The sequence below is a fragment of the Canis aureus genome, chromosome 8 (genome assembly GCF_053574225.1).
Source record: "Canis aureus isolate CA01 chromosome 8, VMU_Caureus_v.1.0, whole genome shotgun sequence".
NCBI lineage: Eukaryota > Metazoa > Chordata > Mammalia > Carnivora > Canidae > Canis > Canis aureus.
In genome coordinates, this window is record NC_135618.1 from 57,585,857 (window position 1) to 57,605,024 (window position 19,168).

General features: G+C 46.4%; 1 protein-coding gene and 1 long non-coding RNA gene across 4 annotated transcripts in view; both read left to right on the top strand.

The window, feature by feature from the left end:
• HS3ST4 (heparan sulfate-glucosamine 3-sulfotransferase 4) overlaps nt 1–16,300 on the top strand; it is a 400,053-nt gene extending 383,753 nt beyond the window's left edge. The window contains exon 2 of the mRNA XM_077907089.1: nt 14,261–16,300. Coding sequence (XP_077763215.1) covers nt 14,261–14,897 — 637 coding nt within the window. The 3' untranslated portion in view covers nt 14,898–16,300. The remainder of the gene's footprint in view (nt 1–14,260) is intronic.
• Nucleotides 1–19,168, top strand: part of LOC144319235 (uncharacterized) — an 824,173-nt gene that overhangs the window by 720,921 nt on the left and 84,084 nt on the right. The window lies entirely within an intron of this gene.

Sequence of the window (19,168 nt, forward strand, 5' to 3'; positions counted from 1 at the left end):
TGAGTCAGAATCCGGGAGTGGGGCCCGAGGAATTCTAATATCCCTCCAGAGTCAAGGTCCTAGTGTGGAGACTTCATGGCATCTATCCACTTGGCTACAGAACTGGAGACAGAAATTGCTGGAGATACTGTGGGCAAGCTCCACAACCACAAACCAACCAGAGAAGGGAGCCTCTGGGGAGATCGTTGACTTTGAGGAGGGAACAGACCGAGCCCCACGCTGAACCCCAGTCCCTAGTCTTCATCCTTGAGTTTTTCCCTGACCTCCAGCATGAACTCTGGAACTGACCCATCAGTTCAAAGTCCAGACTCAGCTCTTCCTCTGCTTTACTGTTCCAGAGGCTGGAGACGTGTGACTCTATATTACACGTGCATTTCACAATCGAGGTCTCACCATGTCTAACTGGTTGTCCTTTAGCGGCAAGAGTTGGCATCAGCATCTTCAACAGGGCAGGCTAAGCCTTTCCTACTTTGTCACCAGCTGGTGGCCAGGAGATGGAGACCTATCTGGCATCAGATTAAACCTTCTTTCACCTCCCTTGTCCTGCTCTGGCCTCTCTGGGTGCATGAAATGAGTGTGTATGTGAGTGAAAGTATGAATGTGCATATCCAAGAGGGCCATCCACTTATTCATTGTTCATTAGCTGCCTATTATGTACCCAGCCCTATTATAGGTAGATACACAACCCAGTGGGGAAGATACAGTTCTGCCCTCATGAGGCTTGATTCCAGGTGAGGAGGCATCAGTCATCACGTGAACCAGTAAGCAAATTAGATCATTGTAGGTCTTGACCAATTTCATAAAGTGCAATGAAGAAAAAGCAGGACGGTGAGATAGAAAGCGACTTGGGATTGGAATGGCCAGGGGAAGCCTCTCTGACATAACTTTTAAGTGGTACGCAGACATCACAGGCATCATAGCTGATGGAGCAGACCGGCACTATCCAATAGGATGTTATGTGATCGTGTGTCTGCACCTCTGATGCAGTAGCCATAGGCCATCCATAGCTATTAAACACTGAGGTTTTCATCTTTAACTTTAAAAAAAAATTTTTTAAGCCCAACACAGGGCCCAAAGTCAAGGACCCTGAGATCAAGACCTGAGCCAAAATTATGAGTCAGATGCTTAACCAACTGAACCACCCAGGTGCCACAAACTTTAATTTTAGTTCATTTATATTGAAATAGCCACGTGGGGCGAGTGGCTTCCCTGTTGGACAGCACAGAGCCAGACATTTAATATAAGATCTGAATAGTGAGAAGAAGCCCGCTGTGCAGGGACCTAGGGGAATAGCGGGAGAGGATGACAACCAGTGCAGAAAGGAAGGAACCTGGAGGCTGGCGGCAGAGATAGGGCCAGCAGTGCTGTGGCCTGGAGGAAATGGGGTTGATATCGAGTTCAGGGGCATATGCTATAGAGCCTTAGAGATCATAAAGAGGGGGGTAATTTTTTTTTAATATAATGAGAGATGAGCAAAAGGATTTCAGCAGAGGAATGACGTAACGATGATAATGATAAAAATTGTAGCTAAGGTTCACGTAGATTTATTAAGTGGGCTTTATGTCTCATTCCATCCTCAGTAGCATCAATGAAATATTTGTGTTCTCACTGAAATCTCCATTTTTAGGCGGCGAAACTCAGGCACACAGAGGTTGAATACTATGCATTACAGTCCACAAGGGCCAGAATTCATATCTGAAGCTGGGCACTTGGCTCAGAGTCCATGCTCTTAAGCACTATGCTCTATTCCCTTCCTCTCGGCCAACGCAAGTGTTGGAAAATTCACTGTGGACCATTGTGGATGAAGGCACGGAGGGGAACAAGGCTGAGATGCCAGCACTCTGGACTCCAGAAGCAGCAGAGAAATGATAGAAAGAAGGGCTTACATTTAAAATATGTTTTAGAGGGCAGCGCGGGTGGCTCAGCGGTTTAGCGCAGCCTTCGGTCCAGGGCGTGGTCCTGGAGACCCAGGATTGGGTCCCACGTTGGGCTCCCTGCATGGGGCCTGCTTCTCCCTCTGCCTCTCTCTCTCTCTCTCTCTCTCTGATGAATAAATAAATAAAATCTTAAAAAAATATATGTTTTAGAAGTGGAGGCAACAGACAGGACTCCCTAAGGAATTGGGTTGCTGAGCAATGAGTGAGGGGAATAAGCAGTAGTGATGGCTCCTAGGTTTGGGGCTGAGTAACGGGGCGGGAGGTGCCCTTTCCGGAGGTGAGGGAGACTGAGGCCGGACTGACCGGGCTGGTGGGGAGGTGGCCGATGCTGCCCTGTGGTGCGCTGGGCAGGTCATAGGGGGAAACTCAGTGCCTCCGTTTGGGCACATTTTCCTTCCTCCCTTCCTTTATTTTTCCTTTCCTCATTTCCACCTGTGCTCTCTCTTCTCCTTCGTTCCCTCACTTCTCCCATCATGCAGCAAATATTTATTGAAATCTCTTGGCTTCTCGGCAGCGAGTGAGATGCAGGGGACGCAGCCACACACAGAAGTGCCAAATTGCCTTTCTTCTGTGGAGCGTGCTTTCTTTGGAGGACAGACGGACTCTACACAGGAACATAAACACATAAACAAGACAATTTCCAGATTCAAATAAGCCCTATGAAGTGAACAAAAGAAGCTGGTGTGGAGGAGAGAGTAGTTTTAGATGGTGCCTGGGGAAGGGGATTGTGCTCTGAACGAGTGATGTCTGAGCCAAAACCTGAATGATCAAGAGTCAATTATAGGAGGAGGAGGAGGAGAGTGTGTGTGTGTGTGTGTGTGAGAGAGAGAGAGACAGACAGACAGACAGACAGACAGAAAGAGACCATGCAGCCTGATGTGCAGGGCTGTCTGATAATGCAAGAATCTTCCTTCCATCCTCATATATGGCGTGTGCATGTTTGTGTATACGTCTCTAGGTGTGTGCTGCTCTTCTTTCCTGTCTATCTGTCATTCCCCCATCTGCTATATGATCAGATTGATTGGTTTGAAAATCTGTTTCGTATTTCGTGCACCCCAAGCTGTGAAAGTCAGATCTAAATAGAGGCACAGTGGGGAGCACTAATTAATTTGTGATTGTACTTAACATCATTGAAGCTGGAGATCCTGATTTGGGGCTGCAACTTTAGGAAGGAGATATCTCAAGGACAACATGGAAGGCTCTGGCCGGGGCACTTTATAGAAGAGGCAGTCGGTCCTACCACCCTGGCCAAGTGTAGGGAAAACGGGGCTTCCAGGCTGCATTCTTAGAGCCAAGAGTACAAGTTTCCTTTGGCAACTATCTCAGTCCCAAGCAAACCCTAGAGCTGGAGCGTGGTGGTGAGAGGAAACATTGTCCCTCACAGGACCGTTCACTCCTGTCCTTCGTGTGGATGGATGCTTCCATTTTGACCCAGTTCTTTTACAGGTTTCCATGGCGAAGCATGAGTTAATGCAAACAACCCATTGACCAATAAAACAGCAAGTTGCTCTGGCCAGGTTCTTTCGATCACTAGGAGTGAGCACGTACACATCATTTGCACCTGGGCTAAACATTCGGTCATCTCATCATTGGCACGGGTCCTAGGTGGCATTCTCTGAGAATGCCTGATAAACAGGCTTCATACAGAATTAGCAGCAACCATCAACACATGTACTCTTCTCAGGGCTCTAGGACTGAGCCCTGTGTCAGGCTCAGTGGAGAGTCCGCTTGGGAGTCTCTCCCTCCCTCTCTCCCTCTCCCCACTCATGCTCTCTCACTGGCTTTCAAATAAATTAATTAGATCTTTTAAAGATAATTAAATAAATAAAAGGGCCCTAATCCCATTCATGAGAGCTTCACCCTCATTACTAATCACCTCCCAAATACCATCCCATTGGGTCTTAGGAATTAGTATGCGAATTTGGGAGGGATGCAGACATTCAAGTCTACAGAAGCCTCAAAAGTACCAGAACTTTTTTTTTCTTTTAAGATTTTATTTATTTATTTGACAGAGAGAGGGGGCACAAGCAGAGGGAGGGACAGAGGAAGAGGGGGAGAGAGAAGCAGACTCCCCACTGAGCAGGGAGCCTGATGCGTTGCTCCATCCCAGGACCCTGAGACCATGACCTGAGCTGAAGGCAGATGCTTACCCGACTGAGCCACCCAGGCGCCCCAGTACCAACCCTTTTAATTGTCACAAAACATGCTCTGCTACTGGTCTTGCTTGTGATCTCCACTGTATAGAGTGAGGAATTTGAGGTTTTCCGAAGTCCGTTAGAGTGTGGGTGGCAGCACCAGGCTCCTAGGCACAGGCAGCAGCTGTAGCCACCGCCAGCAGCTTGGGGAACACTACCTTTTGGGCAGAGCACCAGGCTCAGGAGGCATGGCCACAAATGGTCAATCAAGGAATGCCCTAGGCAAGCAGGTGACGCTGGGACCTCCACCAGCGGGCCTGGTGAGCATCTTGAGAAGCAGGTGGCACAAAGCAAGGGGTGGTCCAAGAAAAGGCAAGATGGGAGTGAAAAACCTGGCACTTGAGTCATCACCTTCGTACAGAGCAGTGTCTTTGCCACTCGGAGGCCAGGGTTGCGGTGGCCACACAGAGCCTGCAGGGCTTAGATGTGCCTCGGGGGTACACGGCGGGAGCAAGCGGGGCTCGGATTGGCAGCAGGATGCCGGTGAGAGGGAGGGGGGCTGGCGGTGTCCCAGAGGCGGGGACGAGCTGACACAGCTGGGAGCACAGGGGGAGGCTGAGAGACTTGGAAAGCAGCCTTCCCGAGAGGACCCCTGGCCTGGCACCGTCTGTTAAATCGTGAGCACGAGACACCAGTGCAGACACGCTGACACCTCCGTAATCATCATTTAATTGTGGCACCTGCCCTTTGAAACGCTGAGCCCGAGGAAAGAAAACACAATAAAACAGCTAGTAGAGGGATCCCTGGGTGGCGCAGCGGTTTGGCGCCTGCCTTTGGCCCAGGGCGCGATCCTGGAGACCCGGGATTGAATCCCACATCAGGCTCCCGGTGCATGGAGCCTGCTTCTCCCTCTGCCTGTGTCTCTGCCCCTCTCTCTCTCTCTGTGACTATCATAAATAAATAAAAATTAAAAAAAAAAACAGCTAGTAGAGGTTGGCATGTGAGGATCTGCAGTGGGGCAGGGCACTCTTTGAACGTGTATGAATAAAGTATCAGACAGGTATACGCTCTGCGTGGAAACCCCAGTTGGGGCGGGTTCCATGTGCTCCAGAATCTCACCGATTCAAAGTCACAGAGCGTCTTGTCTTCAAACCTCTGGGGCGAGATGGTCCAATAACAAAAGAGAAAGAGTTGGAGGGACAGCTGTGGGTAAAGGGCGCTGGTGAAAGCTGAGGTTATAGGCGGACCATGGTTTAGATTTGAGAACCATGCTGCCAACCTGCGGGCTTGAGAATTGTTACAAAGGACTTCCGTGTCGCTGCAGATGCCATGCATGGAGCAGAAACTTAAATCAATAAAAATCTCATATAAACACACACACACACACACACACACACACTCACACCCGGGGCAACCTGAATTCATTTTAAAGGATTATCGAATTCGTGGTTACTTTCTGTCCATATGTGTTTTCTAGATCAAACCATATGAACAAGTTCCCTCCTGTCATATGGTGGTCTGTTGATGCTAAAGATGAGTGATGGCTCTGGAAAAGTCAGAGACAACAGGGAGAAATAGAAGCGATGCCTACAGTTGGTGTAAAGTGAGGCTTTCCAAGTGCTTTGCGCACCTCAACGTGGCCAAGGAGAAAAAAAGTTCTAGTAATCCACTGAAATATGTGCCCCACTGAAGCTCTTTGGTGCTCTAAGAGTGGATTGTAGCAACACCTATTGGAGAGGTGTGACTCACTGTCCCCATTTATGTAGGGGTGCATATATGAGCAGCCTACCGTGGTCCAACAGATTCAGAATTTGGACAGGGCCGTTGTCCTTCACTCACTCAACAAACAGATTTGTTCGCACCTACCCTGTGCTACATGACACTGGCAGTAAGAAGGGAGAGGTACCGGTGCCCTGGACAAGGATGCCTGATACCTTTTCTTGTGAATGAATAAGAGATGTTATCCACAGTCCACGAAGATGGAACTAGGGATCAAAGGCACGCGGTGAGTTTGCTCAAAGCCGAGTGTGGTTTGGAGAGAGAACCCTCAACTGAAACACTTGGCCACACACCTTGGTCAGGATGAGCGTGCACTTCGCATCACCTTCTTCGAAGTGATGGTGGAAGCCAGAGTCCTGTGACTCCCAAACTGAAACTCATGCACTTCAATGAATTCTCAGAGACAAGGGTGGACTTCTTAAACGAGTCTTACATTTCAAAAAAAAAAAAAAAAAAAAAAAAAGCAAACTTCCCCCGGACAAGATCTTGCTCTTGGTTTTATCTCTTGATTCTAGCAAGTGCCTGGCACACTGTATTGGCAAATGAATGAACACATGAATGGCTAGTTTTCTTTTGGGCTACTGCTTGTTTCAGCATAGTCATCTTGGCTTTCTCCAGTGAAGAGACGCTGATTGTATCTAGCTCTGATATGTAAAGTAATACATTTATAATTATTGGATAAGTTGGCTCCAAAACTTAGATCCAGTAAAGGGAAACATCTGTAGGATAAGAGATCAGTATGGAAATCCATTAAGGCACGCGAGGGAAGACATTCAACCCTCTGTGACCGACGCATTACTCCACCCTCCAGGGGCAGTTGGGCCACCCCTAGAATACCTAGTTGTCTTCTGAGCTCCAGAGAAGGTGCTGCGAGCCCTGAATCTGCCAAGCCAGTTTCTCCTTGGGGCCTGATCCAAGAACATTCATGTAGGGATCTTAATATTCCATGTGACCGGCTCCTGACTACTCAGGGAGTGAAAAACACCATTGGGTTGATTTAAAAAAACAACAAAAACAACAACAACAAAAAAAAAACAGAAAACTGTGAAGTCCTCATTGTACTCATTTGGAAGAGCAAGAACAACCTCTAAAAAGCTGTGAGTCAGCCTACTGTAGAACTGGAAATGGCCTGAAGGCGGGGGGGGGGGGGTCTTCCTTTTTTCTGTTTTTGTCTTGTATTCTGTCTCTGGCCACAAAAGGACTTAGTATATATGTGGTGCCATTAACTTCTGACCTTTTGAGATAGATGCCACCCCATGTGGCTCGCGACACTTGGCAGTCCTCAGAAGGAAGTAAGGAGCATCACTTTCCCGAATGATTCTTCTCTCAGACTCGAATATGTTCTCATATTTCCTCACTTCCGCTTTCTGCTTCCTGGCCTCCACAGATATCCTAAACCCTCACCTTATTCATTTGTGATGACATCTTCAAAAATGTATCCCCTAGGACCCTGGGGTGCTCTGCAAAAGGTGTCAGAGGTGGCTCTGAATAATGATCAGTAGAGGACCTCTGTTCAAACTCGTCTTGTGGGCTTCAAGTCAAGTTTAATTTGTATTAGAATAAAAACCTTTCTTGAAACTCAAGGGCCAAGGGATGTATGATGGTGGTGGTTGGGGTAGGGGGTGAGGGTCATGATGAATTCCCTGCCTTTTCTTCCAGATGAGTCTCCCAGGGAAAAAACCAAACACAGGATAATTTCTCTATAGGTCACTGTAATCCATAAATTATTAATATATCATCCAGCTCCATCTGCTCTGAGTCTCATAACTCCACTCCCAAGGCCCTCAAGCTTAGCGAATGGCCCCACTTTTCCGACCTTGGGAATATCCAAAACATTAGGAGGAAGTTCCTAAATACTGCTCTTTCTAATCCTACCCACGTCCCACCAAATCTTAAGACCTTATCAACTGTGATGCCACATCTCTCTCTGGACCCTCATTTCTCTACCGGAGGTCAATATCTTATCCGCTCCTTAGGTTCTAGCTCCACTCTGGACCTCCCTCTTGAAGAGTGGTGTCATCCTGAGGAATGGTGAGGACCACAGGCTCTGCTGGGTTTCAAGTCCCACAGAGAGGACTGCCATATAGGGGCTGTATGATCTAGTCAAGGCCTGTAGCTTCTCTGAGCCCCAATTGGTCCATGGAGAACATGGGGAATAAGGAGTATCTATGCGGTTCATCTACTTCAATAAAGCTGATGCTTCTACCCCCTTCATGATGTGTCTCTGACAAAGACCATCCTAAACCTAATAATCCTAAAATAGCTGTACCTGCCTGGCACAAACTTTAAAACAACCAAAATGCTGAAGACCTGGGTTCACTCTTTTCTCCCCCACCGTGGCCATGTGTCATTTAAAACTGCAATGCTCAGTGGTTGAGCATCTGCCTTCGCCTCAGGTCCTGATCCAGGGGTCCTGGGATCAAGTTCCGCAGGGAGCCTGCTTCTCCCTCTGCCCATGTCTCTGCCTCTGTGTGTCTCTCATGAATAAATAAAATCTTTTTTTTTAAATAAATAAAACCGCAATGCTTTCCTCACTTTTTTTTTCCAGTTAAATTCTTTGTGTATCTCCAAAGCCCACTTCCTTCTTCCCTCTTTCCTCCTCCTTTGTCCCCCCTTCCTTTCTTCTTGTCTTTCTTTCTCCCCTCCCTTCTGATCTCCTTCATTCTTGCTACTTCTCTTCCTCCTTCCTCCCTCTCTCCTGCCCACACCTTCCCTTCTCCACCTTCTTCCTGGGGACATGCAGGATGCAGCTGAGACAGGTCGGGGATCATCTGCCCACGACAGGTATATCCCCTCTGAACCACAGATCACACCCATGAGCCATTCAGACCTTTCCTTCAAAAAGGACTTAGAGTCCATCCACAGAGGGCAGGTCCCAGGCATGCTGGATCATCAAGATATACCCAACACCTGGTGCATAACCAGCACTGATAAATACTTGATGGGATTAATGAGAGGATTAATATTAACACAGCCCTTTCATTGTGCAGGTCCAGAGAGAAAAAGATCCCTGCCCTCAATTCATTCAGCAAGTTAGTTGTTAAGTCTGAGCTGTAACTCAAGATCCCTGCTGTCTCCACTGCAATTAGGCTGATAGTCATAGGGCCCCGGGGCACGCTGCTTTTCTTGGGTCTTTATATCAGACTGGGAGTTTTCAAATGGTTTGACTCTCCGCCTCCAGAGGTTCCAGGATTCCTGAGTTTGGTCTTCAAAGCCCCAATGAATTTCCAAAAGAATGGAGCAGGGCAAGTCCTGCCTCTGTCCTTGGACAGGGTTCATGGTCGCTCCGGCTTTCCACTGGCACATCTTTATAACAGAGCAGTGAATCCTCCAGTATTTGTGAGCTTCTCCAGCCAGGAGAACGTGGGGAACTGCCTTGTTCCAGGGCTTGGCAAGCAGCAGGTGCTCAATTGACTTTCTAAGTGAGTTCTCCCCTCAATGCGGAGGAAGTGGCCCTACCTCATGCCCTTGCTCTAACCACCATTCTCTTGGGTTACAGTTCATCGGGAGGGCTCAGAAAATATTGCTAATTTATGCACCATTTGTTCCACTGGAAAAATGCATTTGGGAAAATGTGAGCTGCCCACATACCTCCAATTCAGGCAAGCCAAAGGCAAGCTCTGCCACTGACCCTTCCAGAGAGAATGGGCACTTTATATCTAACACGGGTGATTGCTTTCTCCCTCGGCGTTCATGATGGTATCCATTTGCTTCAATTGAGGAGGCCCCGGAGAGAGATATCACAAATTGAACGATGTAGCTTGATCTGGCAAGAATTTCTGGGGATTCTGGCCTGGGTTTCTGTAACTCCCTGTGGTAAGTCAGTGACAGCCCACCTTTACAACATAACATAATGAGTCTCATTTTAACATTCAGCTTTGCCACCCACTAGCGGAGTGACCTTGGGCCAGTCCTGTGACCTTGCCGAGCCTCTGTAGTTCTATTCAGCCTTGTCAGGCAGCAACAAAAAGAGCTTGGGCGCCAGCTGTGATGACAGACAGACCTGGGATGGGATTTCAAGGCCACTTTTGTGACTTTGGGCAAATGAATCGATTTCACCGGGCCTCAGTTTCCTGACCTCTAGGATGGGGATAGCAGTTGTATCTTCGTAAGAAGATGTTGTATCTTCTAAATTGTATCTTCTTAAGAAGATACAACTTCTTCTGGAAGAAGTGGAAGGGGAGTTCTTAAAGAGAGTTCTTTAAGCACAAACAGCCAATACATCGAGAACCTTCTCTATATAAGGGATGCTTTTTGATATTAACTTACTCCTTCTTCATAAAGTCCCACTGAGATTGATCTGTTTAGTCCATTGTCCATTTTCCAGATAATGAGACTGAGATACAGATTACCTAAGTTAAATAATTTGCCCAGGGTCATACAGCTAATAACTGGATCCAAACTCAGGAAGTCTGAAGTCTGTGTGCTTATTAATCAACAAGGCTGGAGAGTCCAGTGTCTCGAAAGTGCTTAGAGAAGCGGGTCCGGCATCAGAATTGGGACTCAGACCACAAAGCGCAGCCCGGAGCGAGCACTCAGTGAACGGTGCATGGTGACTTTGTTGGCAGTGCCTCCCATGAGGACCCCGGGCGCTGACCTGCGCTCACACGGGGCTTGTGCTCCACAGAGCACCCCCACCCCAGCGAGAGTTTGGGGAGCGGTGAGCGCATTGGATGGTGGCTCATAAACATTTGGGGCTGAGAGCAGATGTGTGATCGATCTTGCAGAATGCTTCTCGCTTCAGGACTGTGTGTTGACGTTGGTGTCACGGCTGCTCTGAGCACCCTAGATACTGTTAACGAGCTGTTCCAAGCCCAGATGCGGTGTTTTCTCACCATATGGTCCGCACTGAAGTGCATGGTCTTTCAGACAGGGACAGCATGGAACTCACATGCGCCGAACCTCCGAGCGTGGAAAACCTACTTAGAGGGGCCGTGCCCTCCAAGTGCCCCAGTTCTCCTCACGTGCAGGGATCACGCTTTCGTCTGTATGCCATCCATGGATTCCTCCAACAACCACTGACAGGGGGCCGCTACCGTATGCGGCAGGCACTGTGTTAGATTCTGGGGATACTCAGTGGTTGCCTTCAGCTCAGGGCATGATCCCGGGGTCCTGAGATCGAGTCCCACATTATGCCCCTGCAGGGAGCCTGCATCTCCCTCTGCCTGTGTCTCTGCCTCTCTCTGTATGTCTCATGAATAAATAAATAGAATCTTTAAAAAAAGATTCTAGGGATACGAAGGTGAATAAAACATGGCCCTCAGCTTCCAGGAACTGAGATCAGCCACGAAGGGCTTGGGAACAAAACACTATGACAGTATTCTAAGCTCTCTGGTACAGCTAGTTAGCAAGGACTCCGGAATGAAAAGGAATACATGAATGAATGAATGAATGAAACTAGTTAGAAGCAGTTTTGGAAGGGGCTTCATAGAGGCTGAGCAGTTACTGCATGTCTTCTTCGTGGCACAAGAAGCTCATACCACACACTTGTATCTTGGCTCATTGAGATGGTCTCACCGGGTATGCCCAAATGCTGGAACTCTCCCTAAATTACACGTTTCAATTCATCAGTCACAAAATCAAAGCCATGTAGGCTCCTCTGCTCCTCACTGCCTTCTTCAGCACCTCTTCTCTCATTCTCTTTGGCACTGAGCACAGAGCCGGGCACACAGTGGCTTGGAGGTTGGGTACCATTTCATCCCAGAGGCTTCACAAACACTCAGGATTGTTGCCCACCTTAGCAATTAGCCCAAAGTGAAGAAGATGAATTTGAAAGGAGCCTACTGGAAAGACAAAGACTGAGGTCTGAGAAATGAATGGCAGAGAACAAACGAGAAGAAAAATCTGGCAGGTGCTCTGAGGTGAGGGGGTGGGGGTGGGGGTGGGGGAGACCAAGAAATAAACATGCAACAGTATATCCAAAGGATGAAAAATCTGCATAGAGCCATGTAAAAATATCTGTCTTCAGGTAATCATTTGCATCGATATTTAATATTTTCATAATGCGACATGAGTTTCATACTATGAGAAGTTCTCTCTCCTCATAGTAGGTAGGACGTCAGCATGTTCCTTAAACTCAGGCTGAACTAAGTCGCTCCCCTCATCCGTCGCCAGCCTCCAGGTCAGGAAGTGTGGTTGGTGGTATTGCTCAAATGGGAGTATCCTTTACCCCTAGACCCATTCCTTCATTCTGTTTTTCAGCTTTGCCATGTGGTGAAATAGTATTTTTTCCTGGCTTTTCTCTAAGAATTGCCATGCTAATGGCCTTGTAGACCTGGTGTAAGAGTTAAAGATTCTGGAACTCACCGAGTACTATTCTAAGTGATTTACCTGCATTATCATATTTGATCTTCATTATAACCCCAGAAGGAGGGGAGACTCTGATTAGCCCTATTTTTTGAGATGAAAAACTAGGGGTTCAGTGTGGGTTTCAGTATGCTTCCTAGATGGCTTCAGAACTTCAGAGTAAATTCAAGTTTTATCAACTTCACAGCGACGGAGGTAGTCAGTCCCACATACCTGACTCCCAAAGGCTTTGCATTCCCGAGCCCTGCCCTCCGCACAAGACAGTTAAATCTGGTGAGAGCCAAACAGGCACATAAAGATGTTCAAAATACTTTGGAGAATATGCAGTCCAAGATGAGCATGAGTATGACTGGGTATTGCTTTGATCTGAAAACTTCTTGCGGTCCAGCCATTTATGCTCTAACAACATCTGACTCTTTGTGAAGCTCTCGACTGGGCAAATTCCTCTTGCCTAATAAAAGTGCTTGCCAAGAAAGCTCAAAACCCAGTAGCAATTAATTATTGACGGAGCATGTGAATTAGAGATAAAAGAAAAGTCGTTCTTTCTCCACACACGCGATAGTAAATAAATTTAATTATGGTAGGGGAAGCTAAGGGATCTTTGTCTGTATTAAGTTTTATTAGCTGAGACATTTAAAAGCATGTCATCACAACAAAGAGGTCTTGTGTAATCCTAAATGTACCACTTCGATGCAGGGCTCAGAAGTGAATAGATTTAATGGAGCACATGGTGGCAGATGGCCTGCTGTACCAACAGGTATAACAGGTTTATCGTCAATTAACTTTGGTCTACATATGCCTATAGCAAATTGACTGTATAATAGGATCCTGAGCCTCTTTTATCATGGATAGGCCTGCCACATTGGGATTGGGGAACAAATAGCCTCAAAACTCCTTTAGTGTCTTGAAACTCCCGAATGTGACGAGGCCACTCTGAAGGAGAACACGGATGGAGGGGTGGGTTTGCAGGTGCATCCTAGTGAAGGAAACCGAGAGATGTGATGTGGGATCTACCACTGGCTCACTGGGCAACCTTGGGAGCTAAATAAAGAAGAGCTCCATTTATAGAACCAGACCCCAGGCTAGGTGCATTCACACCGTGTATGGCATCTTATTCTGAACTTGAACTTGAGGTGAGCTTTAGGATTTTACAAAGGAGGATAACAAGAGGATGTGATTGAACTTGTTAAGGTTAAGAAGCCCATCTGGTTCCCTGTCTTTGGGCTTCATTTCCTCATTTGCCCAGGGATACCTTTAGAGTAAGTCAAGGCTCAGCAAACATTTTCCTAAAGGGCCAGAGAGTGAATATGCTTTGGCTTTGTGTGTCATACAGTCCCGGTTGCAGCTACTCAGATCTGCTGTTGTAGTGCAAAAGCAGCCATGGACAGTACATCAAGGAAGGAGGATGGCTGTGTTCCAGTGAAAGTTTATTTATGGGCACTGAAATTTGAATTTCATGTAATTTTCATGCATCACAAAATGTTATTATTATTATTATGTTGGGTTTTTTCCCAACCGTTTAGAGATTAAAAATCAGTCTTAGCAGCAAGCCATACAAAACAGGAGATCCAGGGAGTAGTTGGCCAACCCGCGGTCTAGATAATCTTTGAGTTCTTGGTGCCCTCAAACATTTTCCAAAAGCTGCTATGACAATGGTGATATCCTTGATTTATTAAGCTCTTGCACATGCCAGATTCTGTGCTAAATGCTTTACAAGTGTTATCTCCCTTAATCCGTATAACTATAGTGCGAAGTTAAGTGCTGTCGTTACCTCTGTTTCAGAGATTACACAAAAACTCATACATAGAGAAATTAAGGATATATCTCAGTTGAACATAACTGGTAAGCGATAGGGCAGCAATTTAAACCCACGTTGTATGAGATTCCCAAGAAAGAATGCAGAAGCCTTATGCTGCCTTTCCTGATAATGCTATAATCACAACCACAGTGGGACGTAAGAGTTACCAAGAATTCCTAGGATTCATCAATGAATTTTATTTTGTAGTTCCGCACGAGACTCTTTAGGTCACACATTTTGTGCGAACAGTTGTAATAGTTCTGGAGAGGAATGACCACTCTCTTTCCTTTCCCTCCCTCTTCTAGAAATGTGATGCCTAAGACTCTGGACGGGCAGGTAACCATGGAGAAGACACCAAGTTACTTTGTGACAAACGAGGCTCCCCAGCGCATCCACGCCATGGCCAAGGACATCAAATTGATCGTGGTGGTGAGGAACCCCGTGACCAGGGCCATCTCTGACTACACCCAGACGCTGTCAAAGAAACCCGAGATCCCCACCTTTGAGGTGCTGGCTTTCAAAAACCGGACCCTAGGGCTGATCGACGCCTCCTGGAGTGCCATTCGAATAGGGATCTATGCTCTGCACCTGGAAAACTGGCTCCAGTATTTCCCCCTCTCCCAAATCCTCTTTGTCAGTGGTGAGCGACTCATAGTGGACCCTGCTGGGGAAATGGCCAAAGTACAGGATTTTCTAGGCCTCAAGCGTGTTGTGACTGAAAAACATTTCTATTTCAACAAAACCAAGGGGTTCCCTTGTTTAAAGAAGCCAGAAGATAGCAGTGCCCCAAGATGCTTAGGCAAGAGCAAAGGTCGGACTCATCCTCGCATCGACCCAGATGTGATACACAGACTGCAGAAATTCTACAAACCCTTCAACATGATGTTTTACCAAATGACTGGTCAAGACTTCCAGTGGGAACGGGAAGAGGGTGACAAATGAAGTTAGAGAAGATGAGGGAAGGCTAGTGAATAGCTAAAGAGGCTCCTTACCTGAGTCCTGAATCCCCTCAGCGGGGTCTTGCCTCACTGGAATGCCAAGTAGATCCCCCCCTTTGTCCAGTCAGGAACACTTCTAACACTGTAGGCTTGAACAAAGGGATGGATCCCATGGCATCCTTGTGGAGTCACTGGGTTTGTCTGGGCAGCAGCATCTGGTTGACCAGATGGCCACCAGGAGCCACTGCTAATTCTTGTCTTCTGCTAATTAATAGAGTCTAAAGACAGGATAAAGAGCTGTCAAGGTCAGAGACAGTGCCAGGAATGTTTCTTTAAGTGATAAAAAAAAAAAAAAAAAAAAAAGGAAGGTCTACTTTGGCCACTTCAGAAACCTGAGTCCTAGCCCTGTATCTGGCACAGCCCTCTGCTGTACAAATCTTTGCTTTGGCATCTCTCCAGAATGCTACTTGTGGCTGAGTGCTCCAGGACTCCTAGGGAGCCAGGTCCTTTCTCTAAAGTGTCTCTAGCCTTCTCCTTCCAGGTCTCACTCCACGACCCTTTGACTTCCTCCCTCCTTACCTTATGAAGGCAGAGGCATGCACGTTCCTCACCAGAAAAAACAACAACAAACAAACAAAAAACTGACACCCTTGGAAAAGGCATTCTTTCCAAGAGCCCTCTAAGGAGGGTCCCGGGCTGTGGTGAAGCTTAGCATAGGCCCTCATAATAGAATCAGGCCTACATGGCTGTTCTTGGAGCTGTGTGAGTGATTGCCTTTGAGTTCCAAGCCCTGGTTGGTAAAGATAAATGTTATTTCTGGGGGTGAAAAAAGAAGGCCAGATCTTTGGGTGGGAGGTTTCCATACGTGAAGACCCTTCCCACCATGGTTCCAAGGAATGCTTTCGGGGTAGGCTCTGTCCCTGAGGTTCCCCAGAGGGATAAGGACCAGATAGTTGGCATGTCTTCCATTCTAAGTAATCCTGAGCAACACAGCAAACGGGATCAGTCAACATTCTTCTGTTTGCCCATCGATTCTCCCTCATGGTCATCTGATGTTTCATTTACTCTACTCAGACATGGCACACTGGGGCAGTGACAGAATGCCAACTCCATCTATGGCAGGTCGTCAGATCCAATCTATGGATACAGGAAAGGGCAAGGGCTGTCTGCAGACACCCCCTTCAAGGGCTGCTGAACGAAGTGTCTCTTCCCATTACTTTGATTTGATTAAAATGCCGCATTTGACGTCAAGCACTTGGTCACAGATCTCCCAAACCAGGAACTGTTCTAATAAATTTGGAAATGTGTATGAGTGGTGGGGGGGAGCTAAGTCTGTTCACTTGTTATTAAACTCATTTCTTCCCGCTAAATGAAAACTGTGTTGTTATAAAGCTTAATGCAACCTGATTGATGGGCTTTGATGGTGTGTTTATATTGGTCATCTCCAACACCACCCCTACCCTGGAATTCTGGGAGGACCCCTTCTCTGGGGTGGCAAGAAAGTCCCAGATTAGAGAATCTTCCTGGGAATTGCGTCTGCAGGGCCAGATAATTCTTGAAATAGCACAAAGGAAGGGACTCTGTAAAGAGTGCAGCTTTCTTTATCTTAACTAATCCTGGCAAGAAATGGACTGATACACTAGACTCAGAAACAACCTTACAAATAATTTTTTTTTTTGCCAGATAAGAAAGCAATTTTTGAACTGAAGGCAACCCATACACCTTCACCACCAAAGTGAAAAAAGATACAGATAAATACACGCATATACAAACCCATCTCTTTGAAGGAAGAAATGCATGCTGGTTTAGAACGGCGTTTTGTGGCCTGGCCTGTGTGGGCCTTGTATAAGCAGAGCCAAGAGTGGGTCTCGCTACCCACTGCAGGTGGCTGTGGGGTTTTTCAGGCTACAGCTTCCTGAACATCAGTGCAGACTTCTTGTGGACTCCAGAGCTCTAGGGTGGAGTGCAGGCACCTGTCCTTTCAAAAATATTCTTAGGGGAGCTGGGATTGAGAACAGCTAGTGGGACAAGCATTCTCTCTCTCTCCCTCTCTCTCTCTTTCTTTTTTTGAGTTCAGTGGCAACTAGGTAAGGAATGATCTCACAACATCGTCAAAGGAGCATCTGGATGTAAGAAGGTTTTAAGGAATATTTTTTTTTCTACCAGCAAAGACCAGCTAAGAAGGCCCATTACACCTTCTTACCTCACTTACCCTCATATCTTCTAACCTGGGTGGACATCCATTGATTCAGCTCCTCAATTACAATTACTTCCCACCTTCCATCTCCCTGGCTATCTCTGTGTCCCCATAAAGTCAGAACATCCATACCTTAAGTGCCGTTTAAAAAGAAACCTAGCAATTATGTGTCCTCGAGTAAATACGACAAGCAAATCCATTTTTAATAGGGTGAGCCTATGGTTAATAGGCCATTCTCATCTGGAAAATAGAAGTGGGGAACCTCCCCCCACTTAAAGTATGTATACACTGTTGCGTATAACAGCTGGCTTAAAATCTCTAGACAAATCAGGCAGAGGCCAAAGCCTTGAGAGCTTGAGGGCTTTTAGCTTAAGGGTCTATTTGGCGATATGGTTGAAAGCTCATGGTTTGGAAAAGAAATGCAAACCTGACATGTTTAAGTTCTATTTTCTGCAGTGTCTACTCTAGCTTGATCCCTGTGACTCTGGGAGTGAGCCAGTAAGCCATGTCCCCTTCCTCAGTGGGGAAACTTGACAAAGGAATTATTTCCTATCCAGAAAAGCTAAGTCAACTTGCTAAAATAGAGTCAGGTTAATAATACTTCCGCCCTATTTAAATGTGAGCATTGCAACTCACGGGAGATTGAATTTTGTATTTGATTTCAATTAGCAAAGCATAAATTATATTTAATTTTCTATTCCCCCCTTTTCCCTTGAATGGATGATTCACAGCTCTGGAAAGACTGTTGCATGTGGTTCAGAGATGAGAAAAGGAGAATTCATCCCTCCCAATAGTGCAGCTGTCATTGCTTCCATATTCATTGCTTCTTGCCAGTGTTATTCTGTACCTGAAACATACGAAAGCCTTGGTCTTGCCACTTAGACCTACCAGCTTAAAACACAACAGCAATAATAGCAAAAGCATTCAGCAGCCCCATTTATCTTCCTTTTGACGGTATATGAAAACCATGACTTCGGTTTCATCCAATTTCTTACCTTCCCTGATCCTTCCCATCTGATCACCCTCGGCCCCCCTTATTCCCTAAAGAAAACTTCTGCCTCATTGCTGTCAGAAGAGAGGTGGCTGCATTCTGTCCTTGCCTCTCTCTGTGTCTTGGACAAGTGTCATTGGCCATCTCAGCCTTAGTATTCATATCTCTAAAATGAGTATATTTAACCCCTACCCCACCTACCACTCAGGGCTTCTGTGATGGTCAAAATTAATTAATAGATGGAGGGTATTTGGAAAGAATGAAGAACTAGATAACACAAAGGATAGTCATGATGATGGTGATGATGATTGTGATGGTGATGATGATGGTGATGATAGTATGATGATGGTGATAATGTTGATGATGGTGATGGTATGATGGTGATGGTGATGATGGTGATGATGGTGAAGTCGAAGAAGGAGGAAGAAGAGAAGGGAGGGGGTTTTCAATACCCCTTTCTAACAACATACCTTTGTAATGTTCCAAGATTATGTCTTCACTCAGACTGGACAATTATGAGAATGCTAAGAGAATATGAGCTAGCACTGATTTTGCTCCAAGCTAAGGCCAGAAAGAAAGCCCTCTGTAGCGCAGGACTTGCTGGATTTCAGACATCCAAAAGCAAAAATTCTCTTTACTGGTCAGGCCTATCTCCTCCCCCTCAGAACACAGACAAGTTCTCCTCACTGTGGCCTTTCCTTTGCTTCACACTCAAAGTTCTTTTAGATACAATAGGGCACCAAGTCTCCTCCATACAGGACCAAACATCTTGAGATGAAAATGGGAGCCAGGTTTTCAAGCCTCCAGGCTATGAATTCTATGCCTGGAGCTCTGACTTCTGAAAATTTACATGGAAGACAAAGAAGGTGGAAAACCAGGGCAGGTGCTTGTTCTCAAATGTTTCTGGAAATAAAGCTGGATTGGGGGACCCACCCTCAGGCTTTTGTGTAACAAATTGGCATGGGGAGAGATGAGTTCATATGATGACCTTCTCAAGGGAATGAGGATGTGTCATTTTCAGATACGAGACACATGAAATCACTTTTTTTTATTGTGAAAATATCATATGTGACAAAGTAATCATAGT